The sequence below is a fragment of the Elgaria multicarinata genome, chromosome 9 (assembly GCF_023053635.1).
Source record: "Elgaria multicarinata webbii isolate HBS135686 ecotype San Diego chromosome 9, rElgMul1.1.pri, whole genome shotgun sequence".
NCBI lineage: Eukaryota > Metazoa > Chordata > Lepidosauria > Squamata > Anguidae > Elgaria > Elgaria multicarinata.
In genome coordinates this window covers 81,672,076-81,689,196 of record NC_086179.1, presented here as the reverse complement: position 1 = coordinate 81,689,196, position 17,121 = coordinate 81,672,076, and the positions used below count along the sequence as shown (strand labels likewise).

At 39.6% G+C, this 17,121-nt stretch overlaps 1 protein-coding gene across 1 annotated transcript in view; it reads right to left on the bottom strand.

Moving 5' to 3' along the window:
• The window catches only part of RSBN1L (round spermatid basic protein 1 like), a 34,365-nt gene extending 22,892 nt beyond the window's left edge, over positions 1-11,473 (bottom strand). The window contains exon 1 of the mRNA XM_063134205.1: positions 10,750-11,473. Coding sequence (XP_062990275.1) covers positions 10,750-11,434 — 685 coding nt within the window. The 5' untranslated portion in view covers positions 11,435-11,473. The remainder of the gene's footprint in view (positions 1-10,749) is intronic.
• Positions 11,474-17,121: the final 5,648 nt, after the last annotated feature.

Below are 17,121 nucleotides of genomic sequence, written 5' to 3'. Positions count from 1 at the left end.
TACCGAGGGCTATCTGACACAGTAAAGTTAGAATGAACACCAGAACAGGATAATTTTGCAGTAAAAGACAACTTGCTTGCAAATGACACCCTATAAAGCGCATTCTGATGTTTTGCCTATGTTAAAGAAGCCCATTTAAATAGTACAGAACTTATTTCATGTTTAAAAATGGATAAACAGCCAACATACAATATTCTCCCATAAACCCAGTTGTTTAATTTATCTAAAAGCTCACATGTCTACTGTAATGGCTTTCTAAATCACCAGAAAATAAATGTTAACTAGAATGAAGAAGTCAACCAGCAGACTGCTCCAAGTTAGAAACACATGACACAAAATAAGTAGTAACTGACCAAGTGTGTAGTGTTTCAAAACCTAGGAGAGGTTTTTCCAATCTATTTTAGCATAATGAGGATGCTAAAATATGCAACTGCTTTAGATCTGCTTCCAGAGGGCATCTTAAATCAGTAGTCAAAGATTATGCAAGAAGCACATTGTGATCAAAGGTATCTAAGGCAATTTTTTTTAAAAACCTCACTCTATAAGCATTGTCAGAGGGAGGGTGAAATTACTGCATTATTGAAGTAGAAACAGAGAAGTCTAATCATAGGTCCTTGCCTCCATCCAAGGCAAAACACTCAGCAAAAACAGAAGAACAGAAAGAAACTATAAGAAAACAAATCACTATCATCAGCAATTATGATTTTATAACTCTTTACTGTATCCAGCATAGACAATATGACAAAGGAAGCCTTGATGGTAAGGAGGATACATGGATATATATTCCCTTTTCATTCTGCCTCAAGACAGCAAGGAAAGAAGCTTAAGAACTTTGTAGCAACAAGAGGAAAAACACAACAGACTTTATGCATATCAATTTACCATTAACAGTTAGGCTTCCTTTGTAAACTGGAGCAATAAAAGGCACAAAATATGATTTCATGCAACAAGCCAACCACTTTAATCTTGAAGTGAGATGGAAAAACACAAACAAGCTGGGGAAAAGCAAGTAGCTAGTTTCTCTTTCCAGCAACCTTTGGGAGGGACCCATGTCTCAGTACTCAGTAAACCCTAATTTGAATGTAGCCCCCTTCTACTTTCCATACGCAGACTCCATGGCTTTATGATCAGCCACTCCCCCATCCCATTTGCTTTCTGGACCACCTTCCCTGATAAAAAGTTCTGAAGAACCCAAAAGCTTAATAGGATTTTGTGACCTTTGGGTTGGCCTAATAAAGATATTGATTTAAGCATTTTTCTTTTGGATTTTTTTTGGGGCCAACGAGACTACCTTCATTTTCTCTTAATAATGATTCCATAATTATTTGGTAGCTAGTTTAGGGAGCTCTTTGTTCCTTGATCCCACACTCCAAAATGTTCACTTGCCTGACCCTCACTATCAGCTGTTCCTGGGGGTAAAGTGCTCCAGTGCCAAAGACATAGGTGGTGCAATCTCCCTTTTTCTTAGGCAACTCACTGTGGTAAGTTAGTTCCCCAAAAGGAAGAGGCCAAGACAACAGCCGCACTCTAGCAACCAAAAGAGCACAATATACCAACATTTGATTGCTCCTATTCTACAGTCACACATATATTCAGAGGCAGCACTGTGAATGCACTTAATGTAAAAAAATAATCATGAATTTCAAATGAGAAGGTTATTGGTTTACTGGGAAAAATGACAGACATGATTAAGACATGTTTTTAGAAAACTAAGAGATATTACCTATCTTTGTCAGTTCCTTCCAAATTACATAAACTGTATTATATAAGGAAAGAAACACCTTTGACAACAATTTTTAGAATAAGCAGCTTTCTAGCAATGTGGCAGAATGCTGCAGCTCGGCTGTTGTCCGGAGCTGCCCCTTTCCAGCATGTAACACCTTTGCTGAGGGAACTGCACTGGCTGCCTATTCGCTACCGGGCCAGGTTTAAGGTTCTTGTACTAGTGTACAAAGCCCTAAACAACTTGGGACCAGAATACCTGAGAAAAAGCTTTCTTTCCTATCAATCTGCCCAGTCACTGAGGTCATCCGAAGGCATGCTCCTGATGGCTCCACATGGACCTATCATACGATTGAAGTCCACCAGGGGAAGAGCCTTCAGTGTGACGGCTATGGAATTCCCTTCCTCTGGAGGTCAGGCAGGTGCCAACATTGTATTCCTTTTGGCACCTCCTGAAAATGTCATTGTTCCAGGAAGCCTACCCTTGATGACCAGCCATGGTTCACTTTGCATTTTGCTTCTTTTAAAAATCTTTTTTAATCTGTTTTTATTTTATTTTATCTTGTACACCACTCCAAAATTTTAAATGGGGAGCAGTATATAAATACTGTAAATAAATAAATAATAATAAATAAACAAACAAACACTAAAATTTGGTTGACCTAAAAAACTAACTGACACTAATCTGGACTTTAGCATTTTTCTTACCATCAACAGAGCTACCTTTGTGTATATTTGTGCTCTGATTTATGCACTCCAACCACCTGAACTCTGCAGTTAGTTCTAATATTATGAATATATATGACAACCAAGAACACTAAGATTCTTTCCATCTTATGTAGAAACACAATTTTGCCCTTGCTTCTAAAAAATTCAGAACACTTACTTTCAAGTAAACATTAAAAATTATCAGGATAAAATTCTAAATAAGCAATCTTAGTAAGAGTACAGAAAGCCAAAACAGATTTGTCTAAGCAAATATAGTTTTGCAGAGCAAAATGTTGGCTGTGTGATCAAAGGATTTGGATTATGCTCCTATGTTGAATAAATGCTTAATTGTAAACCAGTATGTTTAATTGTTATAGCAACCAGTTTGCCTGCATGTTTGTTTACCAAATATATTAATTTCAACACAAGAAACTTGATTTACCAAGAAAAGCTATTTCCCGAATCTTAAACCAATCTGGGAGTCGTAGAATGTGTTTTCCTATATTTAGCAATACATATTCTTCCAGCTATGAATAAGCTAAGGATTAATTGTAAATCTCTTGGTTCTACTTTATGTTTTAGATAACCTAGTAGATTTATTTTAGGAGCCAGATAGCAGATACTCATAATCTTCTTATAGACAGGGAGTTGGATCTAGACTAAGTCATATTTTGATTTGAGTATATGACTAAGGGTGCAATACTGACTCATTCACAGAATTTTTATTGGGCAGGGAATCCAAACAACAGCATTTTTCACTCATAATCCTCCTGCATTTTTCCACAAGTTCTCCCATCTTTTTTCTTACTGCAGAATATCCGTTAAGGAAGAAAAAAATGGAATAGCAGCACAATACCTTCTGACTGGCAGCATTAGGAGCCCTCTATCTGGAAGTACTTTCTGCCTGGATCCAACCCATTATATCTTTAGAATATTATTTAAGTTTTGTTTAAAAGCCAAAAGATATGTAAAAAAAACACATTGTGAGAAAGACTGACATGTCCTTCAGTAGATCAGATGTCCGGTACATTTGGGTAAAGAATACACAGTATACGTAGACTTAAATACCACTGACAAATTGTTTTAAAGAGATTTTCCTTTAAGTTAGTTTTCTTCAAATTTGTTGGTAGACGTTTAAATATCCATGCCCACTTTTTAATGTTAAAATTAGGCCTTGGCCCATTTTGTCTTTGGTATTTTTCAACAAATTCAACTTAGCAAGAAGCTATACATTTGACCAATAAGATTATATTATCTCTATGTTTCATGTGGTGAATTTACATTTATTTTAGTATATTTAAGTAGAAGCTGTGTTATGTATCTGACTTAAAAATGGAAATATAGGTTGCCTTCAGTTTAATTACTGAGCTCTTTGTATGAAATAACATGGCTATCAGACATTAGATCTTGAACTCTGTTTATTTCCATATAGTAAAGTCACCAGACCTTATGGGCAATATCCAACACTGCTGTTCTACGTACACTATTGACATACCACTAACGTAAGCAACCTATAGCAGTATGCCAACAGCGCAAATGGAGTGGCAGTATAAAATATTGCCCAATGTTTGCTCATTATGAAATACTGAAGTTAACAGAGATAAGGCTAATATATAATCAATATTTGTACCAACTAAAGGTCTTATAATTGACACCAAATTTTTCTTTATAGCTTGTTTTTTAAACCATAGTATTTCAGCCAAACTTTCATGCTTTTGTCATGCTTTCAGTATTTTATTGAACTGATACAAAGAAGTAAATTGTACTGTGTAATAATGGGACTTACTTAACATGCAGAGGATTACTGTGTAAATCTTATGCATACAGTCTATGGCTTAGTGTATTAAAAAAGGTGGGGGTTATATTACTATGTTTGTTTAGTCAGAAATCCTACTGTATCCCAAGTAAGTGTGCACAGAATTGCAGCTGTAAATTCAATTTGCAAAATTTCAGTGTCCTTTACTAATGTAATCTCATCAGCGAATATTTTTGCTCCTCATCACTTCAGAAAACAGTATTCATGATAAACATTCCATATTAAATCTGAAACAGTGACACCTAAATGTGCATTTACTAGTCAGTGGTTTGTCCATTTTAGTAAAAGTATGAAGCAGTAAGACTTTCCGTATGTTCTTGAGTGTCTTATATAAATATCCCAAGACTTGGAATTGCTTCTGAAGTTAATTTCTGCCCACGCTTAATGCACTTGAATAGTTCAAGCCCTGAAGAACTTAAAAAGGTTTATCTGCTGATATGGCAACAGAAAAAATAAAAAAATAAAAATCAACACAAGCTCCGTAAGGTGTTAGAGCTGCATAAAGGTTTTACACTATTTATTTATGTTAGAACAAGTAATGATTAGATCACTTGAAGAAAGGGGTAAGATGAGTTTTTAAGTCATAGTTTCAAAACAAAAAGCTCTGTCCATGTCATTTAATCACTAACTCATTAGTATATATTAGATCATCCTAAATGCACCGCCAATGTTTCAGGTACAGATCAGGCATTTATATGGCTCCTCTAAACATCTATCATATAAGTAATGATATAACTACTTAAACATAAGAGTTCAAGTAGAAACCATTCCTCACATTAAGTGCTACATAATATAGAATTGTTCAGATAATCTTAAAGTACATAACCATGACACTTTAACTTCCACTCTGTGACAGGTAATATGAAAATAGCAATTCACGTAAATTAAAATGTAACCTTGCCTATTAACTATGACAACATTTTGGTCTTATGATACATTTGTAGTATGATGAAATTCATCCAAAAGTGAAGGTCACAGAAAAAAGAAGTTATAGCTGGCTGTTTATATTAAGTTTAGCTGTACTTCACATTTTCCAGTTATGTAGATTTTAATTCTGTTTCCCCGTTCCTGCATTAGTAAAGCTGTGCAACACAGCAATTTTCTTGAAAAGGATTCTGAAGGGTTCTATTGGTAAAATCCATTTACTAATACCAACCAATTTAAGCTTTAGCACAACTCTTATGAGTTGATGGTTTATGGCATCTTTATCTGAAACATTTGATGCTGGTCATAGTTAGATGCAAATGTCCAGAGGATCTTTATATGAGATGGCACATGGGAGATGTTATAAATTTCCCAACAAGTCAAACAGCAAGAGACTAATTGGTGGGGTCGAATAGCAACCCTCTCTCCCTCCTTACCAGGAGCCTCCTACTGGCTCTACAAGGAAAGAGAAGGAAGACTGGAGATTCTGAAGCTGCACCCTAACCCCTACACTATGCTCCAATTTTGAATTCCTGAGGCTGTACTCCCAGGCATAGAGAACTGGAAGAAGTATGCTTATGCGAGCCAGATCCTTGTCCACACTCCAGCATCAACATTCTCTAGTACAAAGCACATTTATCTCTCTATTTGGAAGTGCATCTAGTGTTCAGACATTGGGGAAATCAGTTATGAAACCACCGTGGGAGGAAAAGGAGGTCTGGATAAATTAATGCAAGAATCATTTGGACCATGCACTGTCCAGATTGTTTAGCCAGGTGTCACTATCATCAAGATGAACAAGTATCTTTCAGAACGTTTTAAAGCCTAACATTTTAACAATTTTTCATATTTTATTCCACCTTCTTCCAAATATCTTAAAGCTACCTTTCCCAACTGGTTTCCCCCCAGATGTTTTGGGCTGCATCTCCCAGCATTTCTGATCATTGTCCATGCTGGCCAGGGTTTATGAAAGCTGTAGTGGAAAATGTCTGGAGGGCATCAGCTTGGGGAAGGCTGAATGTACACAATTTTCCCTTTCCCATCCACACACTCCTTTTATATTCTCATAATTCTTATGAAGTAGATTAAGCTGTGAGATAATGACTGGCTCAAGGACACCATGTGAACTTCATAGATGAGCAGAAATTTGAACATATAGACCATGTATGACACAATCTACTATATCACGCTAACTACAAACTATAAATTAATATTTCTAATCAATTACTAGATCGCATGCCTACACGTACTTCTGTCAGTTGTATACTGATTGCCTGAAAATGAGAGTAAGGGGAGAGAAAATCAGAGGTTTCCCATTTTACAAAGATTTCCTTGTGCTTACTGGAAGTAATACTTACTCATGCTATAGGCTTGTAGAACTAGCAGGATGTTTTAAAAATGCACTAGCCTGGCCGTTAAAACAAAAAAACTTCCTCCTATCTCATGTCCTCACACGTTCTCAAACATTTTCACTGTCACTAATCTTGTTGAAACAGTTTTGCTCATTAACAAAATCAGGGAAACACTGAATGTACCAAAGACCTACCTAGTCCAGCATTCTGTTGGCACAGCAGCCAACCAGATACCTATTGGAACCATACAAGCACAACCCGAATGCAACAGCATCTCCAGCTTGTGTTCCAAAGCAACTGGCATATAGACACATACTGTCTCAGATAGTGGAGATAATATATAGCCATTATGATTAGCACCCATAGCCTTATACACCATGAATTTATGTAATTTTGTTTTAAATCCATTCTACTTAATGGTCATCACTACATCTACTGATAGCAAATTCCATTAATCGTGTATGTGCTGTGTGAAGTACTTCATTTTATCTGTATTGAATCTCCAACTAATCAGCTTCATTGAATGATCCTGGGTTCTAGTATTTCTCCACACCATGCATAATTCCATACACCTCTATCATGTCTTTCCTTAGCCTCCTTTTCCCCCAAGCTAAGCAGTCACAGCTGTTGTAACCTTCCCACACAGGGGAGATGCTCCAGCCCCTTAATCATTTTAGTTGCCCCTTTCCGCACCTTCTCCAGCTCTACAATATTTTTTTAAGTATGGTGACCAGAACTGTACACAGCATTCCAAGTGTGGTGGCACTATAGATTTGTTTAAAGGCAGCATGATATTGGCAGTTTTATTCTCAATGCCTCTTCTAATTATGCCTAACATGGAGTTTGCCTTTTTAACAGCAGCCACACATTAGGTTGATACTTTCGTTGAGCTGTCCACAACTGCAAGATCTCTTTCTTGGTTGGTCACTGCTAGCTCAGATACCATTTGGGTGTTGTTGTTTTTTCTAAGCTACTCACATTTTTTTCTAAGCTAAAAAGCCTCAAATGTTGTAAATTTTTCTCACAAGAGAGTTATTTAGCTGCTTTAATACTTTGGTTGCCGTTTTCTGCACCTTTCCTATCTCTACAATATTGTTTTTTAGGTGCAATGACCAGAAGTGTATACAATATTCCAAGTGGGATCTCACCACAGATTTGTAAATTGCTAGTTTTATTTTGATTCCTTTTCTAATGATTCCAAAAATGGAATTTGCTTTTTTCACATGAGGTGCACACTTGGTCAACATTTTCATTAAGCTATCCACCACAACCCCAAGATCTTTGCCTTGGTTTGTCGCTATTAGCTCAGACCCCATTAGCTTATATGTGAAGTTGGGATTTTTGCCTCAATGTACATCACTGTACACTTGCTTACATTGAACTACATTTGCCATTTTAATGCTCATTCTCTCAGCTTAGAGAAATCCTATTGGAGCCATTCACAATCCTTTTTGTTTTAGCCACCCCAAATAATTTAATGTAGCTAAATTAATACTTAAAGAGGAGTTCCTGATGGTTTTATTGTTTTAATTGCTATATTTTGAATATGTTTTTATTGCTTTGAATCTTTTATTGCTTTTAATATTTTATGTATTTTATTGTTGTAAACTGCCTTGTGAGGGCCTCTGCCCTGAAGTGCAGCCAAGAAAAGTTTTAAATAAAAACATTACCTTTTATATTATAGTCACATTTGATAGGTATACCCCTAAAACATGTGTGCATTCTAGATATGTTACAGGAGTGAATGGCTTACTGTTGCGTATTGAAAACTAATGTGAAGTCAAGCAGCGACTGAAAAGGACAAGTAACTACATGGTGTTACGTCTGAAATCTCTGTGCCAAATTAGATGCGATAGGGCAACCATGTGGTTTTTTATTCACATCTGCTCATTTCACACACAATGCAATGGCAGGGTGGTGGTGTCTATTTTTTCATGAAAGGAACATGCAGGTGAGGGGCTGGCCTTCTCCACCTTACTTTGCTGCACTCCAGTATGTCACGCATTTTTCTCCCAAACCTGGCTCCCTTCCAGGAGCAGAGCTGGGCTGTGAAAACAGTGCTTCAGGACTGCAACGATATAAGTGGAAAGGTGGACAGTTTCACTCCCCTCATCCATACACTTCATTTCATATAAACATATAAGACTCCCCATCCCCTGCTTATTACATGTAGGAGACAGACATATGAATAAATAAACATGGCTGTCCCATTACATTTACTTTGGCTCTCCAGTACTTATTCCAGTTTATGTAGTCTTTATCTGTGATAGACATCTTGCCACTGAACACAGCTCCAGCACTGTGGAGTTCCTAATAAAGTGATTGGAGACTTATTTTCAACAGGACTTAGGGAGAAGCATCAAATTTGACAAGGATTTTCCTCAATGTCAAATCTAAAGGCTTACACAAATATTTGGATGGAGATTTAATGAAAATAGGGGGACTCAGCAGCCCACCATCATTAAGTTTCAATAAAGTGAAGCATCTAAGGCTGCAATCCAATGTATGCCTAAAGAGTAAATCCCACCAACTCTTTAGGACATATTTCCAAGTAAATGTTTTTACTCAGCACTGTAAATCTTTTTAATACAATCCATAAATTCCATAGACCAATGCAGTCCTTTTGAATCAAAAGGGGCAAGCTGTTGTACAACTTTGCAATAGTAAGCATCACGCACTATTCATTGTTGAAATTTACCCTTATCAGCTTAGCACTATTCTGAAACTAATACAGGTTCATTGAAGCACTGCAATTAACACTTTCTAACATGTTGAATTCGGATGCCTGAGAAACAGAGTTCATTCTATACTCCAGCTAAGATGGCTGCCACTAAATCCTTGCTTGCACCTGCATAAACTAGTTGGCATCAAATGTACCAACCTGCCCAGCTGCCATTCTATTCAACAATAACTGTTCTGTTATGGGGGCGTATTTGGTATTATTTGTATATCTAGACAGTTGTATGTGTATAGAAGAGTATGTATGATTTTTCTTTTGTTAACTGCACTAGGGCTGTCCCTTAACATCCTTCCTGGTTTTGAATTTCAGCCTTTCCACAAATTCAAGGTAGGTTGCCAATCCTGCCAATTTAACACTTTCCCTACCACATCCCACTTCTTCCCACTTGAGGTCTATATTAGTGTAAAAAGCAGAATGATCAGCTACATCAATGTCAAGTGGAGACTAGTTGTGCTGAATCCATGGGAAGTCCTATTAGGTCAAATTTTATGCACAATTATTTGGAAGTAAGTTCCATCTGCATCCTATTCAGGTCAGCCACATCTTGACAAGAGATAAAATTGTGCCTAAAGTTCATATTAAATGTATTTTGTAGGATTATTCTATTAGGACTTTTAAAAACACTTTGGGTTCTAATCATGTTACAACACTTCTTTAATATCTAAGCAACTGTGTGACAGTTGAATCCTTATAAGCTAGCTAGAATAAGCCAGTAATTTCTAAAACCAAAGTAACATTTTAAATTTGGTCACAAGATTAAATGTTCAAATAATTTACATGGGCTGCACATCTGCATCTACCACTGGACACGATCTATCAAGATTAACCTCATTAAGCCTCTAACCCCCACAAGATGGATATTTATGCCCTACCGAAGTTTGCATAATTGCAATGTAATGGAAGAAGGCAATTTTGTTGCTAGATACTAGTCTGGATCTTTGCCATCCACCACAAGGAGCCCATATTTCCCTAATAGGTCTGAAAACCTAAGGCCTCTGGCAATTCCACCTAAGGCAACAACCGTTTCCACACCCCCTTTTTGACAGGAGCCGCAAGACTGCGCTGCTGCTGTTGCCGCCTTGTCTACAATATTTATACATCACCCCTACCCCGCCGATAGCACTGAGGTCCACCGGCTTTAAATCCCTCCCAGATGTAGCCCTAGCCATCACAGGAGGATAGAGCAGCCCTGGAGATTAAGGTTTAGGGACAACCACCCACTAGCCAGACGCGGCTAATAAGCCAACGTTTATTCCATGTGCGGCCAGGCAGCCATTCCGGTTACAGACTCGCTGAGAACATCCATTTCCTGCTCCCTTCTTTACACGGCAGTCTTTTGGGGGGAGCCCCAAGGCATCAGCGACGTGGGTAGGCCCGTTTCTTCGGCAGCCCTACCACCTCCACCTATACTTTTAATACCCTAAGTCCTCCTGATCATCGAGGTGGTGTGGGCCTACCGCTGCCCCCAGAAGGGTCACGCCACTCACCTTCCTGACGGTGGTGGTGATGGTGGTGGTGGTGCTGCTGCTGCGGTTGGAGCAACATCTTCACGTCGCCGTTTTCCTCCCGACCAGTCGTGCTCAGGCCGCCGCCGCCGCCTCCTCCTATTCCCCCCATTGCCGCCACCGACACAGGCAGGGCTCCAAGTTTCCTCTTCTCCTTGTCGCGTTTCTCCTTAGGCCTCTTGCTCTTGCTCGTGCTACCACCACCACCACTGCTGCTATTGCTGCTGCTGCTGCTGCCTCCGCCTCCATCAACGCCTGCGGCCAAGCACTGGTGGGAGTGGGAAGAGGGCGGCGGCAGAAGCAACTTGTGGGGCAATTGAGGCGGGAAAACGAATGACCCGCCGCTGGTCGTGCCGCCAGCACAGGCTCCCGAAGAAAACGCTGTGAGGCTCCACACGGCAGGGCTCCCGTGACCTACCGGGGTTGGCGCCACTGGTATGTGTGGCGGCTGTGGCGGCTGCCTATTGCTGCTGCCTCCGCCCTCGCCGTTAACGCGCTTCGGGCCTTTGAGGCCCCGCTCTTCTCCCTTCACGCGCTTGGCGGCCGGCTGGAAGCCACGCTGAGAGGCTCTGCCATCCGCTGCTAGGTTCGAAGCGAAGGGCTCTTGCTGCGGCGCTGGCGGCGCCGCTACCGTCGCACCTCGTACGAGACTCGCTGGCTCCGCCATTTTGAGATCCTGCTTCTATTTACCTCTCAGCGCGAGCCGCTCGAGAGAGCCGGGATGATGGTAGGGGGGGCGGAGGAGGGAGAAGGAAGGCGGGACGCTGCCGGGGAGCTCGGTTTCCCTCCTCCCAATAGAAACGGGGCCAAGGCTGGAGAGACAACGAAAGCCACCAATGGCTGAGGGAGGTCTGAAAAGGGAACTGGGTTGCCGCCGCCCGGCGGCTCTCGCACAGCAGCTACTGCGAGTGGCGCAGTTGGGAAGAGGAGGGCGGGCGCTTGTCATGGACGCCTCTATATATTGGTTTAAGGCAGTTCAGCGAAGACGGGAAACATACAAGCTGGCTGGCTAGCTAGGAAGCGCAGGACGTGGGGAAAAGCGGCCGTCGGCGAGGGAGAAGAAGGCGGTTGTTTGTTCCTCTGTCTCCGCCAAGGACTGCGACGGATTTGATTCCTTCCTTCTCCTGCATGGTGATTAAGTTGCTTCGGGGTCGTTCTTATTTGCCAACGTAGTGAATTCCGAAGCAAGGCCGAGAAGAGCACAGCTCTTTCCGGATTTTTTTCCCGTGATCGCTGGGAGCTATTCAAACTAGGGCTGCAGTGTGTAATGGGTTAGATTAATCGATTAAAGAAGCCTGTTGGTCACCTCGGAAGATGTTCCCGATTAATCGTGCTGTATCCTATCTTTAAAAAAAAAAAGTTAGGCGCAATCCAATGCACGTTTAGACGGGGGGGGCAAGTACAACAACTCCCAGCATGCCCGCAGCTAGCCGTGCTGGGTAGGGCATGCTGGGAGTTGTAGGACTTTTTTTCTGCCTAAGCATGTTTAGGATTGCGCCCTTAATGCAAATAAACCTATGAAGCTGCAAGCGGCAGCCATCTTAGAAGACGCATTCCATGCACATGCACACATCCAGTCCCTTGCAGGGGAGAATGCCTCTTCTAAGATGGTGCCTATTGTGATACATGCATGCCTCATCCTTCAAGACAGTGTTTTTATTAGAAGTATTATTTATGTGTAAACTTACAGTGGTTTATTCAGCTAACACAGGGTGACCATATGAAAAGAAGGACAGGGCTCCTGTATCTTTAACAGTTGCATAGAAAAGGGAATTTCAGCAGGTGTCATTTGTATGCATGGCACACCTGGTGAAATTTCCTCTTCATCACAGCAGTTAAAGCTGCAGGAGATATACTGTGACCAGATTTAAAAGAGGGCAGAGCACCTGCAGCTTTAACTGTTGTGATGAGGAGGAAATTTCACCAGGTTCTCCATATATACAAATGACACCTGCTGAAATTCCCTTTTCTATGCAACTGTTAAAGATACAGGAGCCCTGTCCTCCTTTTCATATGCAGTTAATAGACTGCAATCTTGTTCACACTTGCCTGGGTTTAAACCTCATTCAGTTTGGTGGGGCTTACTTCTGAGTAGATGTGCATAGGATTGTGCTGTGAAGCTATAATCATGTGAAACCTTACCAGGAAGAAAGACCTGTTAAATACAATGGGCTTAACTTTTGAGTAAATATGCTGTGAAAATTAATTGTGTAGTAACACCACTAATTCAAACTAGTTGCATACTGAAGATCACTAAAAGTGCAAACCAATGTAGGTCTTTTTTCCTAAATATTCAACTCCCAACATTCCCTAGGCAGCCATGTTGGCTGGAGTGTACTGGGAGTTGTAGTACTTTTTTCCCTATCTAAACATCCATAGGATTGCAATTTTATTTCTCCTGGTCACTATGTTGCAGAACATGGAAATTATATTTAATTCTGGATTAATGTGGAATATGTGTGATTTCTGTATATTATGTATAATTCTATGTCTGCCCCAAGAACTATCCACAGATTTTCCTGCACATAGCTCAGTTATTATAGTATTGCTTATACCAGTAAAGAAATATAGGCTTCTCATTGTGTTGGGGGCCATGGTTTTCAGTAGTTCCCAAAGTAAAACTATACAAAAAATAGGAGGGGTGGTGGAGTTGCAACTATATATATTTTGGCAAAGTAGTACTGTATGTTAAACTTGCATTTGGCTTTAAGGATTGGCAGTTCTGACAGGAGGAAACAATTGTATCAGCAAAGGTTTTTTTTTAAATCATTTTTTACAATATTCTCGATAGTCACATCCAGTAGATATCATTATCTACTAACCATGGGCTGTTGTGGAGAGAGCATGTGTTCTGCCTACGGTGCACATGCCAATTTCACTTTCAGTGAACAGCCTACAATTGGCTCCTTCATAGGTTGTCGAGTATGACATCCAAACTCAGACCAATGGGGTGTTTAGGGGCTAAGCCCTTTGATTAACCCAACAACAAACCATGGGTTAACCGCTAGGTTGTTTAGCCTCTAAACAAACCATCGGTCTGGGTTCTGAAATTACGTTCAGTGAACTACAAAGGAAGTAATTGTGGAATAAAAGCAGAAGGGGTGTGTGTGCTCTCTCTCCTGGTCATGCATTACAACCCATTGATTGCTTAACCAGTGGGTTGTTCTTACATGCGAACCAGGCAGCTGTATGCTAACCAAGACTTGGGTCCACAAGTAGACTGGGATATATCCACTTCAAAGTTACACTACATCTTGTATCCACTTCTATCTGCAAATAGTACTTGATACCTCGTGAAAGGTTGTACTACTAAACATCTTCTGTAATCTATAAATTACCAAAACTGAAAGGCAACTCTGAACGTTGAACTAAGCAAATCAGTTGTTGTAGCGATAGGGGAATTATTTCTCCTGATTTAAAGAAAAAGGTAGATTAAGGTTGCAATCCCATGCATATTTAGATAGAGAAAAAGTCCTACAACTCCCAGCATTCCCCAGCCAGCACTGCATAAGATTACACCTTGAAAAGAAGTAAACAATTAGCTATTAACAGTGATGATACTGAAAAGCAGAGATTAAAGTTAAGATTTTTCATCTAAAGATACTTTGTTTTTTAATAACTTGTTTTTCACCTAAATATATCTTGGTTTTTTTTAATTCATTGCAATAAAATTGGCTTGAGAATATGCAACTAAGTTGAATTTAGCTGCCAGTTCGAGTATATTTTCTCACTCAGCAGACACTCATTATTTTCTTATTGGTAGAACAGAACATTGTTGGGTGATAACACTGACATAATTGCAATGGTAAGTCAATGAACATATGTAGTATGATAAAACACCTTTGGCCTTGTTGAAACCACAGGAATTAGGGTTGAATCTCTTGATGAATTGTACTTCAGCATCCCATGTTGATATCTACCTCCAAGGAGACTGTCAATAATCTTAAAGTAGCTGTTCTTTAATTTGAAAGACACATATCAATGTGAAATTGCCGAAGAACAATTCATTGCAATTATGTCTGTGTTATCACCCAACAACTTTTGTGAATGGCAAGTGTTAGGATAATTGTCTGTCAGTGCTTTCTTCGTTTCAATTTCCACTGATCAAAGTTGCCACACACAAGCATCAGTATGCATATAAAAGTCTGCTAAACTGAAGTTAGCACTTTACGCGTCTGATGAAATGGACATGACAGTATCCACAAAGCTTATGCCAGAATAAATTTGTTAATGTTTAAGGTACCTTGTTTTTTCGCACATTTGACAAAGTACCCAAGAATGAGCTATATATCATGTATGACACCTACATACACCTGTGATCAATCTTGCTTACAGTAGCCAAACTATTATGAAAGCATACATTTTCTATTTTACCCTAAAATAACTATAACAAAACAGTCTGCCATTCTGTTGCCTGTTCTGTCTGCTATTTAAACATTCAGGCCATCACTATCTCAAAGTCTACATTCCTCTTTGTCCCTTATGATAAATGCAGTTTTGAGGTTGCTAAGATGATGCCCCTTATGGGGCTCTTTAATGTCAGGATTCGAGTAAATGAGAAACTTAATCCAAAGACCTTTTGCCTATGACTGTGTTTATTTGCAAGCAGATAAAAGACCTGGAAGGGAAAATGTATTGAAGTCAAGAAGAGGAAGAACAAGTACAGCATATTAAATTTGGAGGTGTGACTAGGATAGGAATGCATCAGGTAACAGTGTGAACTTGTTAAACAAGTTTTCCAAGAACAAGAGGGAGCATAGTATTGACAAGCTAAGATCTAGAGAATAAAAAGTGTTTCCCATAGTTTCTCTTCCAATGTTTTCCTCTACCTAATGTACTTGTGTTACATTGATCTGGCAATTTGTAATACAGGTTGTATTACACGTCTGACAATTTATTGTCTTAGAGATAAATTTGAAGCAACAGGTGCAGTGGCTAATGCACCGAAATCTGGACATCCTAGGACGTCTATGAGAGAGGAAAATGAGATGAGAGTCGCTCTGACATTTGTGAACAGTCCGAAAAAGTTCACACGACACACGTCTAAGCAGCTATCCATACCTAGAACATCTTTGCAACGCTTAATGCGTAAATTGACATTGAAGCTGTACCATCCAAGACTGTTACATGGTCTTCTGGAGGATGACCCAGACCGTCGGTTGCAATTCTGTGCCTGTATGTTAAGATTTGACTTAGAAGCCATTCTCGAGGCCCGATTTCTACCAGACACACGGCAGAAGGTGACTCAAAAATAGGGCCTTTTCCATGGGGGGAGCCCAAATTTGCGAACTCACTGACATACACAGTTAGACTGGTACCAATCTTGTCATCTTCACAGCACCCTTTTATTTTCCCAGACCATTTAATTTGCATTTTATCCAGGCAGGCTGTTGCTGTTATAATAGGAAATTTAAATACACCCATTCATCCAATCCATATCTATATTATAGAAGCTTCTCTTGGAACAATGTATTAAAAAGCAGGGTACTAACTGGCTAAATAAAATTGAATAAAGAACTTGGTTCCTGCTGCAAGTAAACTGTAGTCAAAACAGATTTTTCCCCCAGGGAAAGGTATCCTTCATGCCCTGATCATTAGGAAGTGCATTTAATAATGTTGGTTTATGTTACAAGTATTATTCTGACTGTAGATTTGAAGGCATATCGTGGTAAATATAAGGAAAAATTGTGCAAACATGGGAGCAACCAGTTCAGTCCTTTTGAAAATTTCACTTCTGCCATTAATAAATTGCCTTTTTTATGGGGTACAAAGATAAAACCAGAAGCAGTCATTTTTGCTGCTTAAACTCTAGTTACTTAGATTTTGATATAAAATAATACATTCAAGTGTAATTGATCACTTGTTTGCATTTGTTGCAGAGTATATCTTGTGACAACAGAAAGTATGCAATGAACAAAACAATGACAGCAATCTGTTCCTAGTTTGAAGATATAGCCCATTCCCACGATTAAAATAACCCCACAAAATATCAAAATAACCTTATAATAGCCTATTGGTTATTTGAAGGTTGGTTAACCATCCAACAAGTTCGTACAACAAGCTTCAGATGATACGATAAGCAGTGGCTGGGGGGTGATTATACAAATCATGCCTGGCATGTACCACAGTTTGCCACAAGCCACCATGGCTTGTTTTGATCATGAGAACAAGCCCATAGTGAGAGTAAAAGGAGAAATGTTTGTTCTACAAGGTGTAACTGAAGGGTCTGAATTAAAAAGAGGCAAGGAACACGCCCGCATTTCGTTACCATACTTGCATAAATAATTTTCTTTACTATTTGCATAATTGATTAAGGGAGTGCCACAGCTGGGTCGTTGAACAGGTGCTATACTT